At 36.5% G+C, this 23,762-nt stretch overlaps 1 protein-coding gene across 2 annotated transcripts in view; it reads left to right on the top strand.

Moving 5' to 3' along the window:
* The window catches only part of SLF1 (SMC5-SMC6 complex localization factor 1), a 34,063-nt gene extending 16,235 nt beyond the window's left edge, over positions 1-17,828 (top strand). For both annotated transcript variants that reach the window (XM_054283550.1, XM_054283552.1), the window contains exons 11-18: positions 555-720; positions 7,208-7,352; positions 9,404-9,549; positions 11,440-11,606; positions 12,100-12,203; positions 14,146-14,238; positions 14,622-14,804; positions 17,116-17,828. In XM_054283550.1, coding sequence (XP_054139525.1) covers positions 555-720; positions 7,208-7,352; positions 9,404-9,549; positions 11,440-11,606; positions 12,100-12,203; positions 14,146-14,238; positions 14,622-14,804; positions 17,116-17,612 — 1,501 coding nt within the window. In that variant the 3' untranslated portion in view covers positions 17,613-17,828. The remainder of the gene's footprint in view (positions 1-554; positions 721-7,207; positions 7,353-9,403; positions 9,550-11,439; positions 11,607-12,099; positions 12,204-14,145; positions 14,239-14,621; positions 14,805-17,115) is intronic.
* Positions 17,829-23,762: the final 5,934 nt, after the last annotated feature.

The raw sequence follows: 23,762 nt of genomic DNA on the forward strand, positions 1-23,762 counted from the left end.
AATTCTTAGCTTGTTTAATTGTAAATTCATAGGTTTTTTTATAATCATGTTTTAAGACATGTTTCTTTTTCCAGGTTGTTATTACAGGATGCATTTAATTTTGCTCTTTAAGTGGTAGTTCTAAATTTGCAGTACTTTGCTATTCATTCTTTAAGGTAGACAAGCAGCATTTTGAATATACTGATGTATATGTTTGATTTTTTAAAAAAATTCAATAACTATTATCTCTCTGTTATCTTAGGGAGACTATTACTTTTCCTTGGTTTATGAAGTATAAAAGAAGTCTAGGTTTTGCTTTGCCTTTCTATAGAAATGATGGCCTTTACTTTATGTAAATAGCGACACATTACTAGAATTCCCCAGGTCTAATAATAATAATAGTAATAGTCATCATCATTGTACTTACACTGTATCAGAAATTGTATCTGGTCCTTCCATAGTTAAAAATTGCCAAATCTGTGTGTATTTTGAATGAAGACAAGGTTTCTGTGTGGTAACTATAATAATCAAAGTGGCATAAAGCTTTAGGTTTTTTTCACTTTGTTTTTTTTCAGTTTGGTTGAAGGAACGAATTCACAGCATCAACAAGCCTTGCCACAGACAGTTCTTCTGAAGACATTCTTGCTTGAAAGTGGAACCGCAGTGCTTTTTACCAAACACATAAATATTCTAGCAGATTGGGTCATATTTTCCCATAGAGAATTAAATGGAAAAAATGATGTGAGTGTGAATTTTATACTTTAAAATAATGAAGACTGACATATATTTTTAAAGGCTTCCCTTTGTTCATTCTTTTGTGAGGAATTATATGTAAGTATAACAGCTGCTTGTTATAGCGGCCTTTTGTTGTGAAGCGTGCTGGTTTTTGCTCCACTAAAGAAATGAATTGATCCATAAGATTCTTATATAGATATGTAGAGAAGAAACGAGTCCTGAGTAGCTTGTTGGCTACATTCAGATGTTCACATGCCCTTACCAGCAGGTATTACTGTAGTTATTACAGACACCAGCTTGTTCTCTCAAACAATATGGTGTAGTGAAAGAAGTGATTATCTTATTTTACAGTGACAGGATTCAGGGAACGTTTGAAAGAGAAACCTAAAAAAACTAATACTTTTTTTTTGTTGTTTGCTAGGTATGCATTGTTTTATTGTAATAGAATGCCCTGGTTTTCTTTCTAAGTCTTTTAGTTTCATTTGGAATATTTCCTAGGACTTAGCATAAAAATGGAATTGAAGCAACTTAATTGCTATTCTGTGACCTGCTGACCAGCAGGACATTGACCTGAAAGATACTAAGTGTCCTCTATACCACCTATTTCTTTTCAGAAGCGAGAGGCCTTGTAAAACATCTTTGACTTCTAGATTCTCACATAAAATAAAACCTAACTGCTGTCTCTGCATTCTCTTTTAAATTATTGTGAGAGCACAGAATAAATAGGAACTCCATTCACTTTTTCCACACAGTAACAGAACAATAGAAAATCAAGTATTTCAGGGAGAAAAAAGCACTTTCAATATAATACCAAGTAGTTATTCATTATGCTATGAAAGCAAAAAGATTAAACATAATGAGAGCTTCAATCATCTTACCTAGCCAGACCTCCTACCTTTTTTGAGGGCTATCAAAGCAAGACATTGTGAAACAGTGCTGCTTTTTATCCTCGGTCAAGATATTTAAAACTGCCTAAAATCAGGCTTCTATACCCATATTTATATTTAAGCAACCTATCTTTTCAAAGGTACTGAGCAGCAAGCAGGCTTACATGCAGTCGGTGTCAGTAGCCATTCTGTTTCTTTGGAAAATGACACTGCTTTCATATTTTTCCTGGTTTTGAATCTGCAGTTGAAGTTGAGGTACCATTTAGGTTTTTTTGCTATGCCTTCCTTTTACAGGTTCCAGCACTGTAAGCCATGCCTTTCTCATGAACCTTTCTTTGCATTGGCAGAATAATCACTTCTGTCAGACTGTACTACATATATGAAAAATATAAGCTTATAAAATAAGCTTAATCTCCACACACAACATAAACCACAGAGATCTGCCTCTTGTTTAGATTCTATTTGCTCTATATACATATATATCAGAATTGTTGTTTCAGCACAAATCATGGATGTCTGTTGCTTTCTTACTTTGATCTTACACACTGTAGTGTAAACTATCCTACACAGATGAATTCTAGCCTTAAAAAGCAGCTTGTTGTCTCATAGTATTGGTAGTGTATTGTGTTTTTTTCTAACAGCTTTGTTCCTCATATTTATTTATTTATTGCACTTTCTTTCCCATTGCATTTTTGGCAAAAATAAATTCTAAACCAAAATACCATATTTTTTTAATCCAACTCATTTGTCCCTTCATTCACTCTCAATCTTGTAATACTAAAGCTTGATGTTTTTCTGTATTTTCAGACTAATTTTAGAATTCCATTACACAGTTTAAACTGTCTTTCAGAAAATCAGAAGAGTGAAACCTCCCTAGCTGTGCAGACAGAACTGTGTTTTCTCCTTCCTTTTTCTGTGATTTCATAGATACATAAATAAATACGCCGTATATCCATGTCATTAGAGGTAGCATGCAGGGTGCAAAATTGTCCTTCCTGTCTTCAGTTTGAGGGTGTGAGTCCTTGTTACCAGTTTTGTTTCATTAAAACTGTTTGTTTAAGAGGTAACACCTAGACAAGAGGCATGTAGGGCCATTCAGAAAGCTAAATGAAAGAAATTATTTTGGATATTGTTACTCTCTGCGTGTGGTTTGTGCTTTTGCACATTGCAGAGGGGTGATGGACCATATTTTTCAGTGCACCTAAGTGTGTTAGCTTGTGGGAAGAAAAAAACATCCATGTTTTGATATACCAAACTTCTGCACAGTTTTTCAGTGAAAATATCTTTAAGTGGAAACAGATGAATAATTTTAACTAAATTCTTTCTTTGAACAAATCTAATACAATATTTTCTAACTGGTAAAATTAGAAAGAGCAGTTATTAATTTTTTTAGCTTTTTAGGATCATTTTCTCTCTTTTTGTGATTCAAAGAGGTTGCAACAAAGAGCGCTGGAGTGCAGGGAAAATATCTGTGTATGTTTCCTCTCTTCTAGTGCTGACTTGCTGCAAAATTATGTATGTGTGTAAACATACCATGTAAAAAGAGCAGTCCAAAACAAAGTGAAAAACAAAGCATAAAGTTGAGTGCATTTGTTTTCTGGAGTTAGAATATGCTCTATTTTAGAAGTAGCTGAATAAAAATAGTGACAGGAAATTGGATGTCCTCACTGGGTTAACCTGTTTGGGCAACATAGTGGAATAATATTGATAGACTATTCTTGTAGTTAAAAAGGCGCTGCCAAAGAACCTAAAAGATTTCCTATTATTTGAGCTCATCAAATCAATTTTTAATATAATTCTAAAATGAATTAACATATATTGCTTGTTATATTACTTAAACAGGTTTGATGGGGGAGTTCCTGGTCAAAGTTCCTTGAATCGAATTTCTTAATTCAGTTTCAGATTTTACCAAGGAATGTGTATTTTGCTTATAACACTTCTAGTTGCATTGAGCTATTGCATGGTTTTTCACAATGCCACAGATGGTATCAGAAATGCTTTTCATCCCTGATAATACTGGTGAGGATTTTTTTAAAAAAAGCTGTCTTACATAGCCTGACAAAGAGGTGACAAAGGCATTCATTCAGGTTTTTTAGTTGCATAGTATAAATTTGTGTGGTGTAGAACCAAATGTCTTTCTGGTCTGTCACTTGCAGTAGTTTTTTTGGAAGTATGTTTTAGGCATTTGTGGAGTACTACATTTACAGCACATGAAAAAACCCTCTTCTTTAGAGTTCTAAAATAACTCAGTAATTCAAAGTTAAAAAGTTGAAATTAATTTTCCTATAAGAACTTTCATGTGTAAAAACACACTGTGAAACTTCTGCCACCGTAGCACTGTATTTGACTTGACAAAGCATTAAATGGAACCACAATGTGGGAATTGCATTTGCTAAGCTAACAGATATCAGTTGAAGTGATGTGACCTTTGTATGCTAACACAGTCAATAGCTTCTTCCCACTTCTATGCTTTTCTTAGTGAGATAGCTTTGATTTTCAACAATAAGAACAAGGAAGAGAATTTTGAAAAGAGGTTTCACTGCATATTACTTAATTAGCTGTACATGGTGTAGTGGGTCAATCTCAGCTGGCAGGTAAGTCCCCACCCTACATTGGGTTGAGGGAGAGAGTCAGAAGGACAAACTAAAAAATGCATGACATTATATAAAGACAGTTTAATAAGTGAAATAAATACTTAACCACCAGCAAAGCAAAATAAGGATTCCATTCAGTGCTTCCCATCAGCAGGCACATGTTCAGTCACTTTCTGGAAAGCAGGGCTTCATGAGACATGGCATTTGCTCGGCAAGGCAAACACCATCACTTCAGACATTCTCCCTTCCTCCTTAACCCAGCTTTTACTGCTGAGCACAGTGTTCAGAATGCCTTTGGTCATTTTGGGTCATCTGTCTCGGCTGATGCCCCTCCCAGCTTCTTGATCTAGGAGCAGAGTGGGGAAAAAGAGGTCTTGGCACTGTCATACATGGTAGCAAATTCCAAGTTTAATGGAAATGCTTGGGTTTTTTTTTTTCCTTTTTAATAGTACATATGTTTTCATTACTGTGTATTGTTTCGTGGTTGAAATTGAAAATACTTCTAACATGTTAACATTTAAACATTTTTAGAACATATGGTCCTTTCAGGAAATTAGGCGAATTTCCCTCTCTCTCATTTGTAGCATTGAACTATTTATTTTAAATACTGAGGAGAAGCTCTTGGTTTGCCCTACTATTCTTTTACAAAAATGCCAACCAAGCCTACACTAGTTGGCAGTATCTGGCTTATCTTGTCAGCATGCAGAGGTACTTGGCTGGGCAAATGTAGATGCAGCTAGAGTACCAGCTGCATTTAATATTCACTATATATCTGACTGTGAAAAATTATTAATACTTGCGATATTAACAGTCATTATTTTAGTCTGTTCTCTCAATGTCTGCTTTCACCCCCACCCTTTTTTTAAAAAGTATTTCATAAAGGAATTAGTTAAGGTAGTGATTTAGAAACCCTAAAGAGAATGTAAATACTTGTGTTTTACATCCCTGTCTACCTCGGATTACATCTATATGTCCTTGATCCTGTCACTTAACTTTTGTCAAAATAGTGCTTATTTACTGTGTTTGTGAAATTTATTTCCAGTAAAGAACTATTGGTGGAATGATATTATTCACCCAGTATTTAGCTTTGGGGTCCAGTGATAAGGAGATATACATGCTTAAGGGAAATTTAAATGCATTTCAGGTATTTTAAATTATTCTTCAGCTTCTGTTCCCAAATCCTCAGAAGATAGTGCAAATGCACCTTTTTAAATATTTAAACTTTCTTTTAAAAATTATACTTTCAGGTTTTTGACATGCCATATCTGTGTTCTCAGGGTTTTTTTCATTATGAGATTTCACAGTTCATCTATATTAAAGTATTATGACATAATAAAGGAAAGGGCAAACCAAATCAAGTAGAGTTTAAGAAAGTAGGAGGAAGTAGGCCTGCAAGGAGTCTCGGAGATGACGTTTGTAACAGACTTTGTCCGGCCAGTCTTAAAAATCTGGAGTGATGGAGATTATGCTTTCACCCCACACCGTGTTTATTTGTAGTTGTGTTCATTTATTTTCTTTTGAGTGACAAGTAATTGTTAACTATAGGGACAGTATTTGTGTAGTTTTCAACCAATTGCTTTATAATATTTTTATTATTATTTATGTCACCATCTCCACTGTTCATATTTACATCTGTTTGATATATTGATGCTCAAACTAGTTTTGGTGCTTTTCAGCTCCTAATGAATCCTAGTAAATTATTTTAAACCAACCTTGAACATACTTTGTTCTCAAAGGAGTATCAGACAAATCATTGACTGTAGTATGTACCCATTAAGTCTGGCTTGTCTCTTACCCAAAATTGTCCAGTTTCAGGCACTCATTATCTTTCACAAGATGCCATATGTCAACTGGTGCTCTAGTGTAACTAGTAAATCTGTGGTAGAGCCCTCAGTCAGATTAATTTCATGTGTTCCTACTATGGTGCCTGTGTTCTTTCAAGGTGTGCTCTCAAAACATCTGGTGGTACATGTGATCAGAGGAATAACTTATCTCAGAGTAACTTTTATAAAGTATTTCTGCTATGGCTCAGAAAAGTATGTAGATAGATGTGACCTTGCAAAGACTAATTCAAACATTAGAAACACTGCTTTACCTGACCAGTATTGATTAAATTCTCATATGGGTGAAAAATGCATTCATCTATCTCAATGAGGTGTCTGGATAGCTAAATTCCTTGTCTTGATGCCTCTTGAAGAAAGTACACTTCAGCTTTCTTTACTTGTTTATGACCATTTTCACAGGATCACTGAATAAGCAGAGCTGGAAGGGACCCATAAGGATACATATATATAGATATAGTCTCTCTCTCTCTCTCTCTCTCTCTCTCTTTGTTGGTTTTTTTGTGCATGTGTGTGTCTGCCTGTTCAAGGTAGAAAACTGTATAGCTAATATTCAGAAGGATGGCTTTTTTCCTAAATTTGCAGCTGCTCATCTTATTGAATTTTTTTGGTAGCTGAAGAAAGTTTCCCTTTGCAAAGTGACTGCCAAAATTTCTTCTGTGGAGGAAACTAACACTTTGCATACTTCTCCCTTTTGGCACAGACATACATAGTCACAAAAAGAGCTTTATTTCATGATGAAATCTTCAGAAAAAGGCAATACTAATAGAGTAGGGAGAAAAAGATCCTTGCAATTGTCAAATTAAACACAAGGTTCAGTGGAATAAGTGCAGTACTTGCAATCTTATGGTTAAACAAAATCTAATTTAAAAAGAAATCACATTGCAATTGTAAGTTTTGCCACCATTTTGCATATACTTGCAGATGATTTCATAGAACCTGGTTTTCTCCAGTGCCAAATCCTAATTGATATGGCATCAGTGACACTAATTTTGGTGATCTGGCTGCAATAGTTAGCTTTTAAGCAGAAGAAAGGCCAGTGAAGGAGTGACATGGCAGCAGAATGAGCTTTTATCTAAAAAAGTTTTCTATGTTATTTCGAGTATATTATCAGTCTGAATTTTTTATATATTACAGATCAGTAGATACACCTATGCCTTTTTCCATTTAGCCTTTCAGAAGTGAAGTTGCTGGTCTATTAAATGCAATTCTTGGAACTGTAGTGGACTGTTGGATCATCTCAGGTTTGCTTATGGACAGAAATGTGTTTCATCAAGTGCCTGATTTGGCGCATTACCTTGCCATTTCATCTGATGGTGAGTGTTTGCAAGGCCTCTCAAAATTCTTCTAATCAGATGCTAAGTCCTAATTAAAATCCTTGGTTTATAGTTTTTTACCCTGTTTTGCAGCTGTGCACTGCATGGTGTGTACATATGCAGGAAGCTATTTTATTTTGTGTATGTCTGTCGGTGGCAAGCAAAGATCAAATAGAACAGGTTTTCTTATTAAAATCCCTTTTAAATAAATGTCTAAATGTTGGTGTGGAAGCAAGACCACACAGTTTGAGGAAGAAAAAGTCTTTGGAGCTCTCTTGTCAGTCTAGGAGAAGTTTAAGCATATCATAATAAAACTTAAATTCAGACAGGCAATTGGAGGCACTTTACTTAGCTCAGGCAAATTTTATCATTCCAGAAAATGAATAGCTTGCTAAAGACACTTCAGTCATAAGTCTAAAACCTACAGTGAACTGTTTGACTCCTACAACTTCAATTGAAACATTTCAATGTCTCTTCCAAATCCTTGGACTTAATGGAGGGAATGGAAGAAAATTCCATTGAGTCCCATGAATTACTGTAGTTTCTCCTCATTAAATAGACTAGGTAAACAGAAACATCATGACTCAAATAGCCATTATCATTTAACATGGAATGTCAGTTGAAGTATCTGTACTTTTAGCTGCAAGGATTTGAGGAGCTTGCAAGACAAAATTATCTCAAGAAAGTATTGAATTATTTTAATTTAATTTTCAAAATTAATTCCCACCAAAGCTTCCCCTGACTCCTTTTCCAATCATCATTTTATGTGGTAACAGGTACATGTAAGCTTCATTTAAATTGTGTCTGCCTTCTACGTGGACACTCGGGAAGAACCATAATGAAAAGAAATTACACTAAAATCTTAATCTCTGGACAATTTGTTTCACTCCAGTTTTACAGAAAGCAAATTATGAGAACTTCTTTAGGCTGACTTAGTTCTTAGAAGGCCATTTCAGTTCGAACTTCATGGTGTTTAAATTAGTGGAGCTTTTAATATGTACCACTTCAATGGATTTTGTAGCCCTCATATAATAGGTAAAATCTTGGATAAGTATTTCTGTGAGACTTCATTAATTTCCTGTATACAAAAGGGAAAACAAGAATAGGATTCAGTCTGTTTATAGAGATTATTTGACCTATGCCACTTGGTACAATCCACAGCACTCAAAGCAAAATTATTGCGAGTTTTTCTAAATTCAGTTATACTTACAGTAGCAAACATCTGTATTCTCAAACTTGGGTTTCTCTTTTGCTTGAGTCTACAGATCAGTTAATTTATGAGCACTTCTTAGCAGAACAGAAGATTCCCCCAATACGGTAAAGATTTCCTTCCTCACTGCAGGTCTTACTTTCCAACCATTTCAGTTGTTAATTTGACAAAATTATTTTCTTAGAATCAAAATACAAATTCTTACCACTGTAAGAAAAAAAAAATCAGTCTTTCTGTCTTCTTTTCCAAAACAGAGGTAGGTCAGATGTATGCCTGATACCTACTGATGTGTGTTGTATGGATATGTAAGTTTCTCTGCCACTCTGTGGGGCATTTTTTTAAACAGTATAAGGAATTTGGTACATTTGAATGGGGTTGCTGTTTGCTTATGGTGACTTTTAATGTAGAGCTTGTAGGTCACCTGCATTATTTGCAGATTTCTTGTTCATGTGTTGTAACTCTTACCTGAATTTGTGTCTCTTCGAGTTTTAGAAGGTGATCACTTATAGAACTTCACAAAAAAAAAAATTTTATTCTCCAAATAAAGCCATAACTTTTATAACATTGTATTAAGAGCGTTTTAAAAAGTTTCACACAAAAAGTGATGCTTTGTCTTCTAAAATACGTTTAACATTCTCTCAGTATCTTGTCATCTTACCAGATGATGGTTAAAATCTATTTTCATGTGAAGAATTTTAGTAATTCTTGAGGAGAATAAATTTCTGAATCTGCAATAGGAGCAAAAAGCTTGGAAGATCTATCTTCTAGATAACTAGGTGTGTAGATTTCTGTATTTTCATTTTTAGGCTTACTTATTTTTTCTCCAATTGCTTTTATCCAGATTTTTCTGTATGTCAATTAAAAATGTTTCTTTGTGCCATACCATCCGACTGGCTTCAACTGTTTGTTGCCGAAGCAATTTTCAAGCAAATGTGTTTACATAGGAATATTACTGTTTCTACAGAACCTCTTTCTCTTCAGAAAATAGTAAGTAACTCCTTAAAAATGTATCACACTTCAGTATTTTACAAGTAATTTGATTCATAAAAGTCTTGAAATATATCTTTTCTTTGTGGTCTAAGGTCATGCTTGTTGCCTGCATTGTCTTTCCATGTGTTCCATACATTTAAATTTCCCTTTGCCTGAGATCTGGGTCCAGAACAATAGTAAGATTTTTCTTGCCAGAGGATTTGTCACACTTGGTATCTGTTTACGTGCAGTTATCATGAAAGTGAAAAAATGCAACAACAGTGAAAGCTTGTAAAAATAATCCCTGATACAATGATTGCAGTGTTACATTTGTACTTAAGGAGAATGCCAAATATAGTGTGATTTTTCTCAGCTACCTTTTCCTTCAGGGTTTTTGAAGAGATAGGTCCAGGCAATTGTTACATTGAAGATTTTCTCAGTGTATTCCCATGAAATTCTTCTCTTAGAAATTTTCTCCTACTCGCAAACCTTTGCCTGCCTTCAAATCACAATTTGAAGTGAGGAAAAATATGGTAAAAGCTGCAGAAGAAATTCATGACTGCTGTCAGGATGCAGGCAAATCAGGGCAATCACATGGTAATGTCATGCCCTAATTTAGAGTCTCATTTCAGTAATCTTCACACTAATGACTAAACAGAATATGGAATCCATAGCTGTTTGTCTGCATTCTACTATTCTACAGGTAGAGTCACAAAAACCCAAATTTATACCTTTGTACATTTCCCATACATAAGTTTTCCTAAATTTTTCAAGAATTTATTGTGAAGAGAGGTCATTGTTTCTTAATACAGCACATTTAAACAGAGGTTGAAGAAAAGACTGTCAGAATTCTTATCATAAACCAGCTGCATACTAATATTTGATGTATATTGCCTCATACAGGGCAGAATTGCTACTTTCAGTATCACCATGACTACTGATCACTCTCTGCAACTACTTAAATATTGTTACAGTGCTTGAAACAAGTCTATGTGCTTTTTGTTGTTTTCCTTAGTATGACTAAGTCTTCTTTCTCATTCCATACAGTAAAAACTTTTCAGTTTTTCCAGTTCTTCTCATACAGCATCTTATCTGCTTGGCTTTTCTCTGAGTTCAACAGCTCCCTAGTGGTAAATATACAGCGAAGGTGCAAGTAAGGTGTTCCTCACCTACTGTACATTTCTTGCAAGATCTACAGTGAACTGCTAAATACTCAAAGCCTTCCTTAATATCTTTCTTCAAATATAATCGTTGAGTGTTTGATGAATCCCTCTCACTGGCCTTTTTTTCTTATGCTTTTGCCAAACTGTAGAAACTTAGATGACTTTTTAAAATGACCGGGGTAAGTGGATTTGAAGCTCTGTGTTACTGGAAAGAAGCTAACACCTGCAACAGCCAAGGCTGTCCTAATAGAGATCACCTGAGGGATAACTGGCTTACTGCCTTTGCGATGCTCAAAGACTTAATCCAACCCCTCATCTCAGAAGAGATGAAGGAGTGGAGTGAGTCTGTCTTTAACCAAATTGCTCCCTGGGAGCAGGAAGTCTGTAACTACTTTGTTTTAATACATGAAAGTCAGTTTACTGTACTCAAGTCTTATATCCAGCTAAAGAGATCCAGGTTTTCTCAGCTGCCAGAAACCTGAGAGAGGCCTAGAACTTCCCATTTTCTTTCTGAGACACAAGCCACTCACTGAGGCCAGTGTAAAGAGTGAATTACAAAAACGTCGAAAAGGAATGCAAAAGACAAACTGAAACAATCTAGATGTACAATCATTCAGGGATCAGATTTTAAAAAACATATATACATCAAGAATATAGATGGATACATGTGGATAAAGATGACTGCTTTGCAGCAAGAGTAACAAAAGAAAATTTCTGCATTTATAAAATGTTACTTTTGCAACAGGTCTGTTCCTATTCACCTGCTTTGCGAGAGATAGGGATGCGTGAGACAGAGGAACACAAAGCAAAGAAAAAGAAAATAGGGCAACAGCCATGCCCTGAGTCTCAAAGGACATTACAGATGCTAAATGGCGATAAGCAGAACCAAGTCAAAGTGCTGCCTGATCTACCGTAAGTAATACCTATAACATCACCAGTTTTATTCTGCTTTGGGGGACAGCTTCTGACCTGACACATTTCTTGAACTTTATGTGACCTGTTTTGTTGTCTACAAATTACTTCAACTGACAGAAAGCTCCACTGTAAGCCCATAACACCTTTGGGCTGGGGTTTCCCCTTTTCTCTTTGATCAGCAATTTCAGTGTATATGCAGACTGATGTAGTTTTATTTGCCTAGTATTAAATTTACAGGGTATATACAGAAGTTCATTGTTCATGGAATTACATTTAAAAAGAGTTTAAAAGTGGACAATCCTATTTGATTTTTATTTTAAATACGGTTATAATTAAATGTCACAAAACTTGCGTAATTAAGACATTTCCAATATGATGCTGAAATGGCTAAATCTAAGTATCGTTTAGGTACACATTTAAAACCATTAAGTACACATACATTAAGTATGAAATACTGATTTTAAATGTGTCCCCTTTGGTTTCTTTTCAGTGACTTAATCTTTAATAAACTTAGAGCAAAAACAGAAGTCCAGACTGCACAGACCAAAGGGAGTTCTTTTTTGGCTGAAGAGGTACACAAGAGAAATATTAAAGGTATTCTACATATCTAATTTATGTTAAGAAGTTTAAAGTGGTTAGAATTTATAGCTTCATGTTTAAAAACTTATCCTGATGAATGCTGGCCCAAGAATTATTTTCTTATGGTCCACATTTCTCTTTTACAATGTCTGTTTAAAAGGAGCAATTTGTATATATGTTAAAATAAAGTTGCCTTTTTCATTACCCTCCTCCTTCCATACATTAAATACAGTGTACAGTTTGTGTGAGCTCATTCCAGTCATGCCTGCCTTACTTTGCTAATCCACCTCAACCTGTGCTTGGTAGGATCAACGTCTTCTGATTTGCAAGTATAATTCAGTCTTCATCTCTCTGAGTCCTAGACATTTTGTGAACAAAGACTGAGGAGTATGCTATGTTACATAGCTGTTTTAAGCATATGGACTGTTTTCTTCCAGGCATTCAGCCCAAGCTATGAAATGCACTTGGCTTTTGTTTTAACTATACTGGAACTCATGTACCTAAGGAATAAAGCAGCACTGCAGTAATTAATTCAGTTCCTATTTACTATACAAGTTTAATAATTGTACTTTGCATGAGGCTTGCTTTACTACAGAATTGCTTGCTGAAACTACTTTTTCATCTTCATCATCAGAAATTTACCTACAACTCTATTAATATGACACCCAGGAGAAAAAAAACTGGCAAAAGCAAGCTGGAGTTGTTAAAAAAATTAAAAACAGAATTATATCACAAACAAAAGAAGACCTCACCCCCTTAAAGGTTTAAAAAAACTTCAGCAACAGAGTCAGACCATACATTTTTAAAATTCGTTCCCTTTGTTTTTATTGCTTTTGCAAGTAAAATTGATGTGAATTATTACATCTGATTTCTGCAAAGAGAAGTGAGCTGAAAGACTTGGTGGTGGGGGGGCGGAGGGAAGTGGAACCAAACGAACCAATCCTGCTTTTTGTTCTAGTCACCCCTGCTGAAATTATAAGTAGTGTCTTCTGTTGAAAGAATGGGCTGGCAGATTTATATAGTAAAGGTATTAAAATAACAAAATGTTCCATGTAAATTTACCTTAGGGTAGATCTCTTAGCTTTTAAAGTATCTTGAATTTCTAAGATGTTTGGTTCATCATCTTTACCTGGTATCAGGATTTTCCTCTGGCTCTTGTTCAGAGCTAATCAATTATGGAAAAGAAAACAGCATTTAGAATGTGTCTGAAGTTTTTATTGCACAGAAGCTAGTGGTGTCTTTACATACATAAGCAGCAGCTCTCAGTTGTTTGCCGTTTAATTTTTCACACTTATTTCAGCTGTACATGGTACTACGGTTTGGGATTTTTTTTTTCCCCCAGGGTCTACTACTAGTAATAATTTTATTATTATTAATATTGATATTATTATTAATTTCCCTCTTTCTCCCCTCCTTCTTTACTGTAGCCAAGTCAGAGAGTCTATTGAGAAACAGAAAACCATCTGCTAATAGATCTGAAGTTTTGATTTATACTTGAGTGTGTAGAGGCACTTGTGCTTAGCCAGAAACATTCATTTGAATTAAGCTATAAACGCTGTGTGAAAAGAACCATACATCTTAATGTAGGTTCATGAATAAATTTAAGGGAGGGCAACTGCACTCTAAAGTTTTACTGCTTCAAAACCCAGTATTTTTTGGTGTTTTGTGATCACTTGGTGCTTTTATAGTGTGATTGAAGCTTTAAACCTTGAACTAGAGGGGAGATAATTCCTGTGTTAAACCATTTGCAGTACAATTTCATTGCTGGATCTCTGGTGGAACAGAAGCTCCGTGGGGTTTTTTTTCTTTTAAGATGTTTAAAAAGGATAAAGGAAAATCGTACTCATTATTGAGTTTTCTGGTACATAACCAGGTCTCCTAGTTCCAGACCCTTTGATTATTTTCTTTAGTTGCTATCTTGTCTAGTCTAGTGTAATCTATTAATTTTTTATGGTAGGAGAGACAGCCCTGCATAAAGCTTGCAGAAATAACAAAGTGGAGAGATTGATTCAGCTTCTCTCTTTGCCGGGAATAGACATTAATGTTAAAGGTAAGTTATTCATTTTCTCTACAAAATTAAGAAATTAAGACGCGTAAAGAACTATATTAGTATCTGTTTGGTAACAGGTTTTTATACAATCTGAAGCTCTTTCTTTTTTAAATAACACAAAGTGAGGACTTTACAGCAAACATTAAGGTAAGATGGATTTAATACTGAAGTGTATTTTAACATCACATTTTCTACTGATTCTTAAAAATGCTATTTTTTTCAGATGTTTTTTCAATAGAATTTCTTGTTTTGAAATCACAAGCTGCCATTCCAGCTGTAATGAGTACTAGAAAAGTAAAGTGTTTTCCTGTCTAATGAATGACATTATTAACATTTCAGTACTACTTCTGCTGTTTTAAAACTTCCCTTGATTTATAATTCAGATTATGCTGGCTGGACGCCTTTGCATGAAGCCTGTAACCATGGTAGCACAGTGTGTGTCCGTGAAATTCTGGAGCGTTGTCCAGAGGTAGACCTGCTCAGTCAAGTGGATGGGGTGACTCCTTTGCATGATGCACTGTCAAATGGACATGTAGAAATTGGCAAGCTGCTACTTCAGCATGGGGGTGAGTGCATTTATGCTAAACTAGTTTAGGGAAATTACCTTCTGTTCTGAATCCATATGAAGTTCTCAGTGTTTTTCTTGATAGTTTTCTAAAATACAAAGTTATTATGAAATATTTTAGAACTTTTTAAGCCTAGCTGGTTTGTTTACAGTAAAAATAATACTATTTTCACACTTCCCTTGATCAGCTGAATATGAAATTAACCAGAATTTCCACATGTTTTTCTAATATGTTAGTGTTTTTTATCCTGTATTTTACACCATATGCATTGCAACTATATTCTCCACTAATGAAAATAGAGATTACCTAGTCACCAATCAAGGCAAAGTATTTTCTATTGTTTTGATCTATTTTTACCACAACACAAACCCAGATTGGCTAAATCTCTCTATATTCATATATTTCAACATAATTTTTTTCAGCATTTGTGAAAATTGATGTGATGGTCTCTGAATACTGTTAGTTGAAGAAAGTAATTGATATTGTAATCATGATAACTTCTGTTTAGGGATAATAGTGAGAGAGATGCCTTAGTTTCTTAAAAAAGTACTTTGCCCCTTAGGCAAGCACACAATGTTTTAAACAATACTTTTTGTTCAGATTTGTATCTTGAAGTATGTACTGTACCAATGTATTTAATTTAGCATGTTTTAAAAAAAACCCAAATATCCACAGAGAATCATCTTGGATAGCAACTCTTCCTTATTTAAATTAATTTACTAAAATGAGTATTTGAAATATTTGTACCATTGCCCTACTGTGTCACTGTAAACTGTGTTTTATGTGCCGAACCCAGATTTTTTCAGTGAAAATCATTCTGTGCTTAGTCATGAGGCAGAAGAGTGTATTTAGGCAGCCTATTAATTAAGGTAGAGAAACTAAATTTTAATAGATTCTTGCCATATGACCCTCTGTATTTACAGTCTTCTCCTGCCCCCTAAAGGCTGTGTCTGTGTCTGTTGTGCAAGCACCAGATCATAATCAATACATTCCTTCTGCAGTTCTGTCTCTGTTTACTGAGTCTCAGTTCTGTAGCTCCCAGGTGTTTTATATCTCTACTGTGCCATGTCACCTTGGCATCTAACATGCCCAACCAATACCTGGGCTCACATCAATCAGCTAAAGTGATGCAATGGCAAATATTATAGTAAGCCCAGCTCCCCAACTGGAAAAGGCATTGCACTAACAGATGTGCATTTTTCCTAGGCTGTTGTGAAGAACAGGTAGTGGATGGTCTTGTTATCGTAGGGGAAGAGCTTTACTTGCACTTGCATTCATCAAGGTTTTCTGGCAAGTGTAAGGCTGTGTGTGCCTTTGTCACATTCTGAGTTATGGCCTGTCAAGTAACTGACAGGCCCATGGTAGAAGGCATGTTAACTATTCGGTGTGAATTTACTTAGCTCAATAATTTAGAACACAGAAGTTAATGATCACTAATAATAATGATAATGATAATACAGCTTTAATCTGAGCAAAATTAAAATATCTATTACTGATACAAAATGTGGGAGTTCACCTTTTGTCATTAAAATGTATTTCTGAAGAGGCATTCATGTTAATATGGTATCATTACTTTAGCATAGTAATACAAATTTATATAAGATTCCTGATGTGTTCCTATTTGAAAAACACTTGTAGTAACTTAACAGCCTTCATTTTTTCTTACTGATGCATCCTTTCTTAAACTTCCCAAGAGATGTGTAAGCTCTTTAAATATTAATAGGTCCCTTGTACTAATAAACAGGAAATACTAAAAGGATTTATTTGTTCAGACTAGCTCTGAACAAATAAACATTTCCTATTTACTTACTTTAAATCTATTTATTAGAGTAATTATGTTTTGTGTTCCAGAAATCTTTTAAGATCAAATTTTTAAACTCAGTTGTTGGGGAAGGTTTGGATTCCTAGCCCAATAGTTTACCTTGCTGTACAGCATAAGGCAAGATTGGCCACACCATCCAGAAAAGTAAAATAAAGACCATCATAGTACCATGCCTTTAATTTGAAGTCAATGTCAGCAAATAACCTAGTCTACAAAGTACCTAATAGAATTTTACAAAAGTAATAACATTCTATTTTTGCATACTCAATGCGAGTTAAGACAATACTGTAAAGAAATTGTTACAAAGGGTCTCTGCAGGTTCTATCTTGTGTTGCAAATGTGTAAGTCATCAGTTACATTAACATAACTTGGTAAAAAAAAGGAACTTAAACACCTGGCTTCTGACAGTAAGCAACCCAAAAATCTTGTTCAGCTGCCAATTCATTACAAAATGTGCTCTTGTTAATAATGTTTGTGTTTTTCCTGAAGGGCCAGTCCTTCTAGAGCAAAGGAACTCCCATGAGAAACTGCCACTGGATTATGTTGAGTCAGTCACAGCAAAGGAAGAACTTCTGAATATTGTTTATCCAGGAGAGAGCATTGAAAACTTCTATGAATGCAGAGAACAAGATTTTAGTAATCAGAAGAAAGAACTGTGTTTGATTTCATTTATTAAGATGCTGATTAATTTTTGTTCTCTTTATAATTTGTCTACACCCCTGACTGTAACTCTGCGAGCAATAGGTTGTTCAAATATACTTCCAGTAATGGTTTGTGATACTTCTAAGATGAAAAATGCATTTTCTGGACATTGGTTGGTAGATATGTATTTTAAAGAGCTGGAAACTTTTGGAAAACTACCACAGCTTCTTCAAGAAATATCTGAAAGTATGTTATTCTTCCCTGGTGAACAGGCGAGGGCCTTATTAGCAGTTCTGGAAACTATGGTAGAAGCATGTCAGTTCCTAAATCCTTCTAGCAGTTAAATTCCAAACAACCACATTGGCTGAATCTTGAGTGTTACTACCTTCTACTTGCCTGACAAATCTGGATGTGTGTGATCTTAGAAATGTGCTATATCATTTACACTCTGTTAAACTGTCTTGCAAGTATTTTTTTTTTATGTGCCTTGTGCCATATTTCTCTTTGGTTTTCAGAGGCAGCGACCCTAAACTTAAACCAAGCAGTTGATTTTTATTTCAAGGGAATAAAAATCCTGGGAAAGGCTTGTGCCTATGTATTTTGTTATCCCTTAATAAAGCTAATGTTATAAATATGTCTTTAAATAAAAACATACAGAAATGCAAAGTCCTTCTATCCATTTTTGTTATACTTAACAAAAAATAAATTATATTATGTAAATTAATTGCATGTTGCAAAATTCAACAGAGAAGGCACTATATATTTATAGAATGAATATTTAACATTTCCCATGTCTTTGATAGAATGCTCACACAAAGACGTGGAAAATGTTGTTCCTCATCAGCACTATGTTGCTTGTAGTCGCATTTATTTGTGCAGTGGGCAAGTGAAGGAGAATGGCTCGGACACTTGGGTGATATGCAAAATTGCAGTGCGTACCACTTGCTGCTTCCCAGGTCAATGATGCTTTGAAGAACTGAATTCACCTTCAGCAATACTTAAGGCTGTCCTTGGCTCTGCTCCAAATCGTACTGGCTTGCAGTGATTTGATAAACCCATTACTCTGGCATGTTATGATCTGATATCACTCCTGGGACTATCTCAAAGGAAGATGCAGGTGGAAGCAGTGGCAGAAATCTAGTTACGTTGGCAGAGGAATTTACAAAGGATAGAACAAGAATTTAAGTATATACTGGACATCATACTCTGAAAGTAAGAATGGATATCCTTAAAAATTATGCCCCACTTAATATGAAACTTTCATTCTCCATTCTCTGAGTACATGCAAACTATACATGATAAACCCTCTAAACTAATGCCCTAACCTAACCGTTTAGGATTGCATGCTACATATTTTAAATTTTTAAGAAAAAGAGAAATTCCCATGCTGCTCTTTAAAAGGTATTGAAGGCAAGGCAGCTGAATTACCTGCTTGTTCTTAGGGGTTTGGGGTTGTAGAAAAGTCACATCTTTTGGGGAGCCCTTACTGCTCATTTATACAAAAACAACTACAGTTCCTGTCCTGCATCTTTGTAGAGATCTAAGTAATTCCATACTAGATCTGGAACAGGGACACTCAAACAGAAGTTTATTCCTTTCCCTTTCAAGCAAAGAGAAATAAGAGCTGTTTTAGAGTGAGGACATGTGATTTATTTTTTTCTAACAGATTCAGTAATAGATTACTTAGAAACTTAGCCTTTAAAAGGTAGGTAGGAATAAGCAACATTCCAAATTCCAGTTCTTCTGTAATAGCCATTTATAATATTTTTTTTAAAAAGAATAAAAAAAAGAATGGGTGTGGAGTAGGAGCTGCTTAAGTAACTAATCTTGCTAGACTAGAAGGATTAAATTCCATTAATGCATCTGGCATGTGGCACATTAAAATTTCCATTTAGCCTTTCTGCAGCTGAGATATATGATCTTACAGCAATCCACACAAGACGCTCAAACCAAGCTGACTTTGGAACCAGACCTTCCTTACAAATGTTCCATGCTTATTAATGACCTACTATTATTTTTATACATGCAGGCAGAACAACCTGCTCTAAGAGAATAAAGCGTCAGTGCATGTTGGATTTGTTTCTGTTTGTACACTTTTAATTTTTCTCAAGTAAGAAACACTAAAGAAACACTTCTGTCATACATGACTAATAAAACTTCAGTATTTCCTTTTGTAGGACAAAAAGAAATGTTATGTGTTTACTTTCTAAGGAGTGCAAAATTTAAGTTTACAATAGTAACATTTGCTTTTAGTCAATAATTTGATCATAATTGTGAATTTTAAGTAAGTAGGACTCAGAGGACCCTGAAAAAATTCTGGTGGGTCTTAAAAAACAAATCCTTTAGAATTTTCAGAATTCTAACATACCACTGACTGAAATGAAAGCAGAAAAAGCTTTCATTTCATTCATTTTGGCGTGATGGTGATTCTGCTTATTTAGGCAAGATGTGCTTGCAATTGTTCGTTATTATTTATATCATTTAGAAAGAAAAAACTGCACATTAATAATTTTAAAAGTCATACTGTACTATTTAAAGTAATTTCAAGTACCTCCTTCCAAGATAATGTAGATAACATATGCTAAATGAACATAATTAACATTGGAAAACAAAACAGTCAAAAGTTAGCAAATATGTGAATTATGTTCCAGAAGAAGCCCCATCTAAAACACTGTGCACATCATCAGTGTATGGTATCATAATTCTGTTTTAATTTTCTCTTAGTTTAAGGATCATACATTCAAAGTTTTCCTGTTATTTCCCAGTTCTTGTAGTTCAGTTTTGCCTATACTCAAATTTGTACACTTCATACCTTTGAAAAGTTTTAAGCATATCTGTCAAATTTAACATAAAATAATATGCTTTATCCAATTTATCAGAGTACCTGTTCTCTTTCAGTATAGCAAATCTTTCCTGTAAAAGTGATATCTATTAATAAGTGATTGTTTGCTTCTTAAAATCTCCCAGGGTATGCAGGGTACCCTGTCTTAGCTAAAAGAACAAACAAAATCACCATTCTGCTCCAAATGCCCACATTTCACACACTGACATACTTCAGAAGCACAAAGGTATATCTTTCCATGTACGATACAGAATATAATATACAAATATGACAAGGAATATGATTCCCTCAATCAATCCTATTTTTCCTAAGCCTTTAAAAAGTTCTTAATTATTTTCCACATTCAGCATACAGGTGGAGAATATATGTACCAGATGATGATGCTGCAACGCTACTTCCCAGTCAGGTGAACAACAGAGGTCAGCAAACTTGACAGCAGCAAGACAAACGGTACAGGACACTGGGATACAGGAGTCAGGAATTTTACTTGCACACGAAGATGTCGGTCAAGCTTTGAAAGTTGCCCAAAAAGTTGCATTAATTCCAGTGTTGTATACTCTCTGTGTCCCGTCCCACTAGAAAACAGGCAGTGGGGGAGGATTCTTTCTGATAGATTTCTCAGACGAGAATAAAGCGTAAATGCAACAACATTAGATCTGAGACCCGTTTACCGATAAAGAAGAGTAAGCGTTCCTACAAAAGCGAGTTAGGAAAAGGAACACAGCGGGAAACCGAAGACAGGCAGGGGCAGCGCTACCGCAGGAGCCCCGGCGCTCTGTCAGCGCCCACTTGGCAGAGGAGCGTGTGTGCCGCGAACCGCGGCGCGTTGGCACAGCTCCCGTGACGGGCTGGGCGCGATTTCCGAACAGCAGCAGGCAGCGTGTCCCCCCCGTCGGCAGGGAACGGGCTCTCGTGGTCCGAGCGCATTCCTGGAGCACCGGCGGGCTCCCAGGCCGGGGCGCCGCGGCTGCGGGCGCGGCCGAGGGCCGGCGGCGGTGGTAGCAGCGGCAGGAGGCGGCCAGGGCCCGGGGACAGGGACCGGGTGCCGGTGCCAGGGGCCGGTGCCAGGGGCCAGGGGCCGAGGCCGGGGACGGGGACAGGGGTCAGGGGCCGGGGCCGGGGACAGTGGCCGGCGGCCAGTGCCAGGGGCCAGGGGCCGGGTACCGGGCTAGGGGCTGGCGGCCAGTGCCAGGGGCCAGGGGCCTGTGCCAGGGGCCCGGGGGCCGGGGCGGGTGCCAGAGGCCGGGGGCCAGGGACATGGGCCGGTGCCAGGGGCCGGGGGCAGGGTCTGCTGCAGGTCAGTGCGGCGGGCAGCGCAGGAAACACAGCGACTGTTAAAAATAGCTTAGAAACGGTTGTAAAATTGTTCATAATTGTTAAGCATGGACTTGTTACTCGGGAGAAGAGACCGACCCCCACCTGGCTACACGCTCCTGTCAGGCAGCTGTGGAGAGTGATAGGGTCGCCCCGAGCCTCCTTTTCTCCCGGCTAAAGACCCCCAGCTCCCGCAGCCACTCCTGATTTGACCTGTGCTCCAGACCTTTCCTTAGCCCCGTTGCCCTTCTCTGGACATTTTTCTTGTCACGAGGGACCCAGAACAGAGCACAGTATTCAAAAGTTGATGATGGGGATGAAACACGGTTTGGTACTTTCTGCAATACAGCGACTTAACTGCAGTCAGACTTGTAGATGGTGCAGGAAGAGCTGCAGGATTACTCAGATTGTTTCAAGGGAGCTCAGACTCTGAGGTCTGAACCTCTTCTCTGTTATAAAAAATTTTAAATGGTTATTGAAGCTGCAGCAATATTCAAATTTCTTATGCTAAATTTTGCTTCCATTTAAAATACACCAACAGCAAAACTTTTTGAGGCCAGACTGATATTCTGACAGTACTTATTTCCCAGTGTGTGACCATTTTGAAATCAGGAAACACTCTGCAAAACTTCTTACAAACAATTTTTGACGTGATGTGCTTCCTATCTTGTTATACAGCAGGATGAAACAAAGAATATATGACACAGTGAGAGAGACCAATTTTATTTTTATTTATGCCTCAACATATGTTATGAGCACCCAGTAAATTCAAAGGGATCCAGCTCCAGCTTATTTTCCAGTAACAACAGACTTCACTCTGATAATTTCAAGATCAGTTATTTTTCCCAAGTGAATAAATTTTAAAATCTGTCAAATAATTCAATTTATAATCTGATAAATGCATATAAAGTGATTACAAACATCCTATTGTTATATATAAAGATCCTTAGAAATTCCTAAATTTGTCATCATATTTATTAGGATTATGAAATTATGCATTTTTAGGAAAACAGCTCTAAAGATAACTTTGGAAAATATTCATCTCTGTGCTCATATTCACATAAAGATGGGAAAGTGCACCTGATTTATCAACCAAACTTGTAATCTTGAAGGGGAAAAAAAGGAAAAAAGGATTCTGATTAGTCTAGGAAGCTGGTTTAAGTCAGGCTATCAATAAATACTATTATAATAGCATATTTTGGGCATCTGAGTAAATAAAAAATGCCTTTTGAAAAAAATGGATGAGCTCAGTAGACTATCCAGCAAGCAGGCTCCGAACTTCTATAGAAGAGACGAAGCAATAAAGCTGCAGAGCTCCAGTAACAATATCTACACAGACATCTGTGAAACAGTGTTTGGAGACCACAAATAAATTGATTCAAAAATAATTAGAAGTATTAAGAAGCAATACATCAATCTCCCTATAGCCGATGATAATATACATTTTTTAAAAAGGGAAATTACACTATTTTGATGATTTTCAACAACATCAGGAAGTACTCTCTATTCACATTCAAAGACACTGCTGGCTGGAAAGGGAACAAAAGGAAGAAGAGAGCCCAAGTTCAAGTCCAGCTAAGAAACTGAGATCCTATTTCGGAGTTCTTTCAGTGCAAATTCTTTAATTTTTTGGAAGAACTATCTAACTGATGCTGGAAATTTGCCAATAATCTTGAATGTAGCAGAAATGAAAATAAAACAGTCAAAGCATGAACATTCAGCCTATACCAGTTGTTAAGAGTACTGACACGGAGAAGTTTACCTCTTGTGTTTTTCAAGGCCCAAGCTGATGTTCCAGGTAGTGGAACAGGGTACATCTCCAGCCATCCAGTGGTTCTTTACACCACTGTCAGCACACAGGCCTGCCTTGGTGACTTTGTGGGGGTGTGATTATTTAATTTGGCAGGCAATTAACCTGCCAAACATCCCCATGTTTATATTTTGACCATAATCCACCATACTGCAGGGGCTGTACCTGCTTGGCCTGCTTGATCGCAGTGCATGTTTCACAGTTATGGATCAGCTGGGAGATAGTGTCCATCGTTACATCCACCCCATAGTTAAGCCCCAAGCCCATCTGTATTGTTACATCTCTTCCCTGCTGGCCTGAGCCATCGTGGGCCCACCAACCAGCAATAATTCACCCTTATGCTGCCAGTCAAGATCCACCTGAGGCACTTTAATTGGCAGCCCAATCCACCTGTCCATTCTTGAAATGCTCTTCAGTAGCCTGACTCCTGGGTACAGGTGCATCTGCACGACACACTTCTACAGCCAGGTTCTCTACCTGGGTAGATGTCTTGCCACAATTCAGCAGCCTGGTCCAGCCCCCCTGGTC

Source organism: Melozone crissalis, unplaced genomic scaffold (genome assembly GCF_028551555.1).
Source record: "Melozone crissalis strain CALT ecotype California unplaced genomic scaffold, PUWL_Pcris_2 ptg000036l_1, whole genome shotgun sequence".
NCBI classification, from domain to species: domain Eukaryota; kingdom Metazoa; phylum Chordata; class Aves; order Passeriformes; family Passerellidae; genus Melozone; species Melozone crissalis.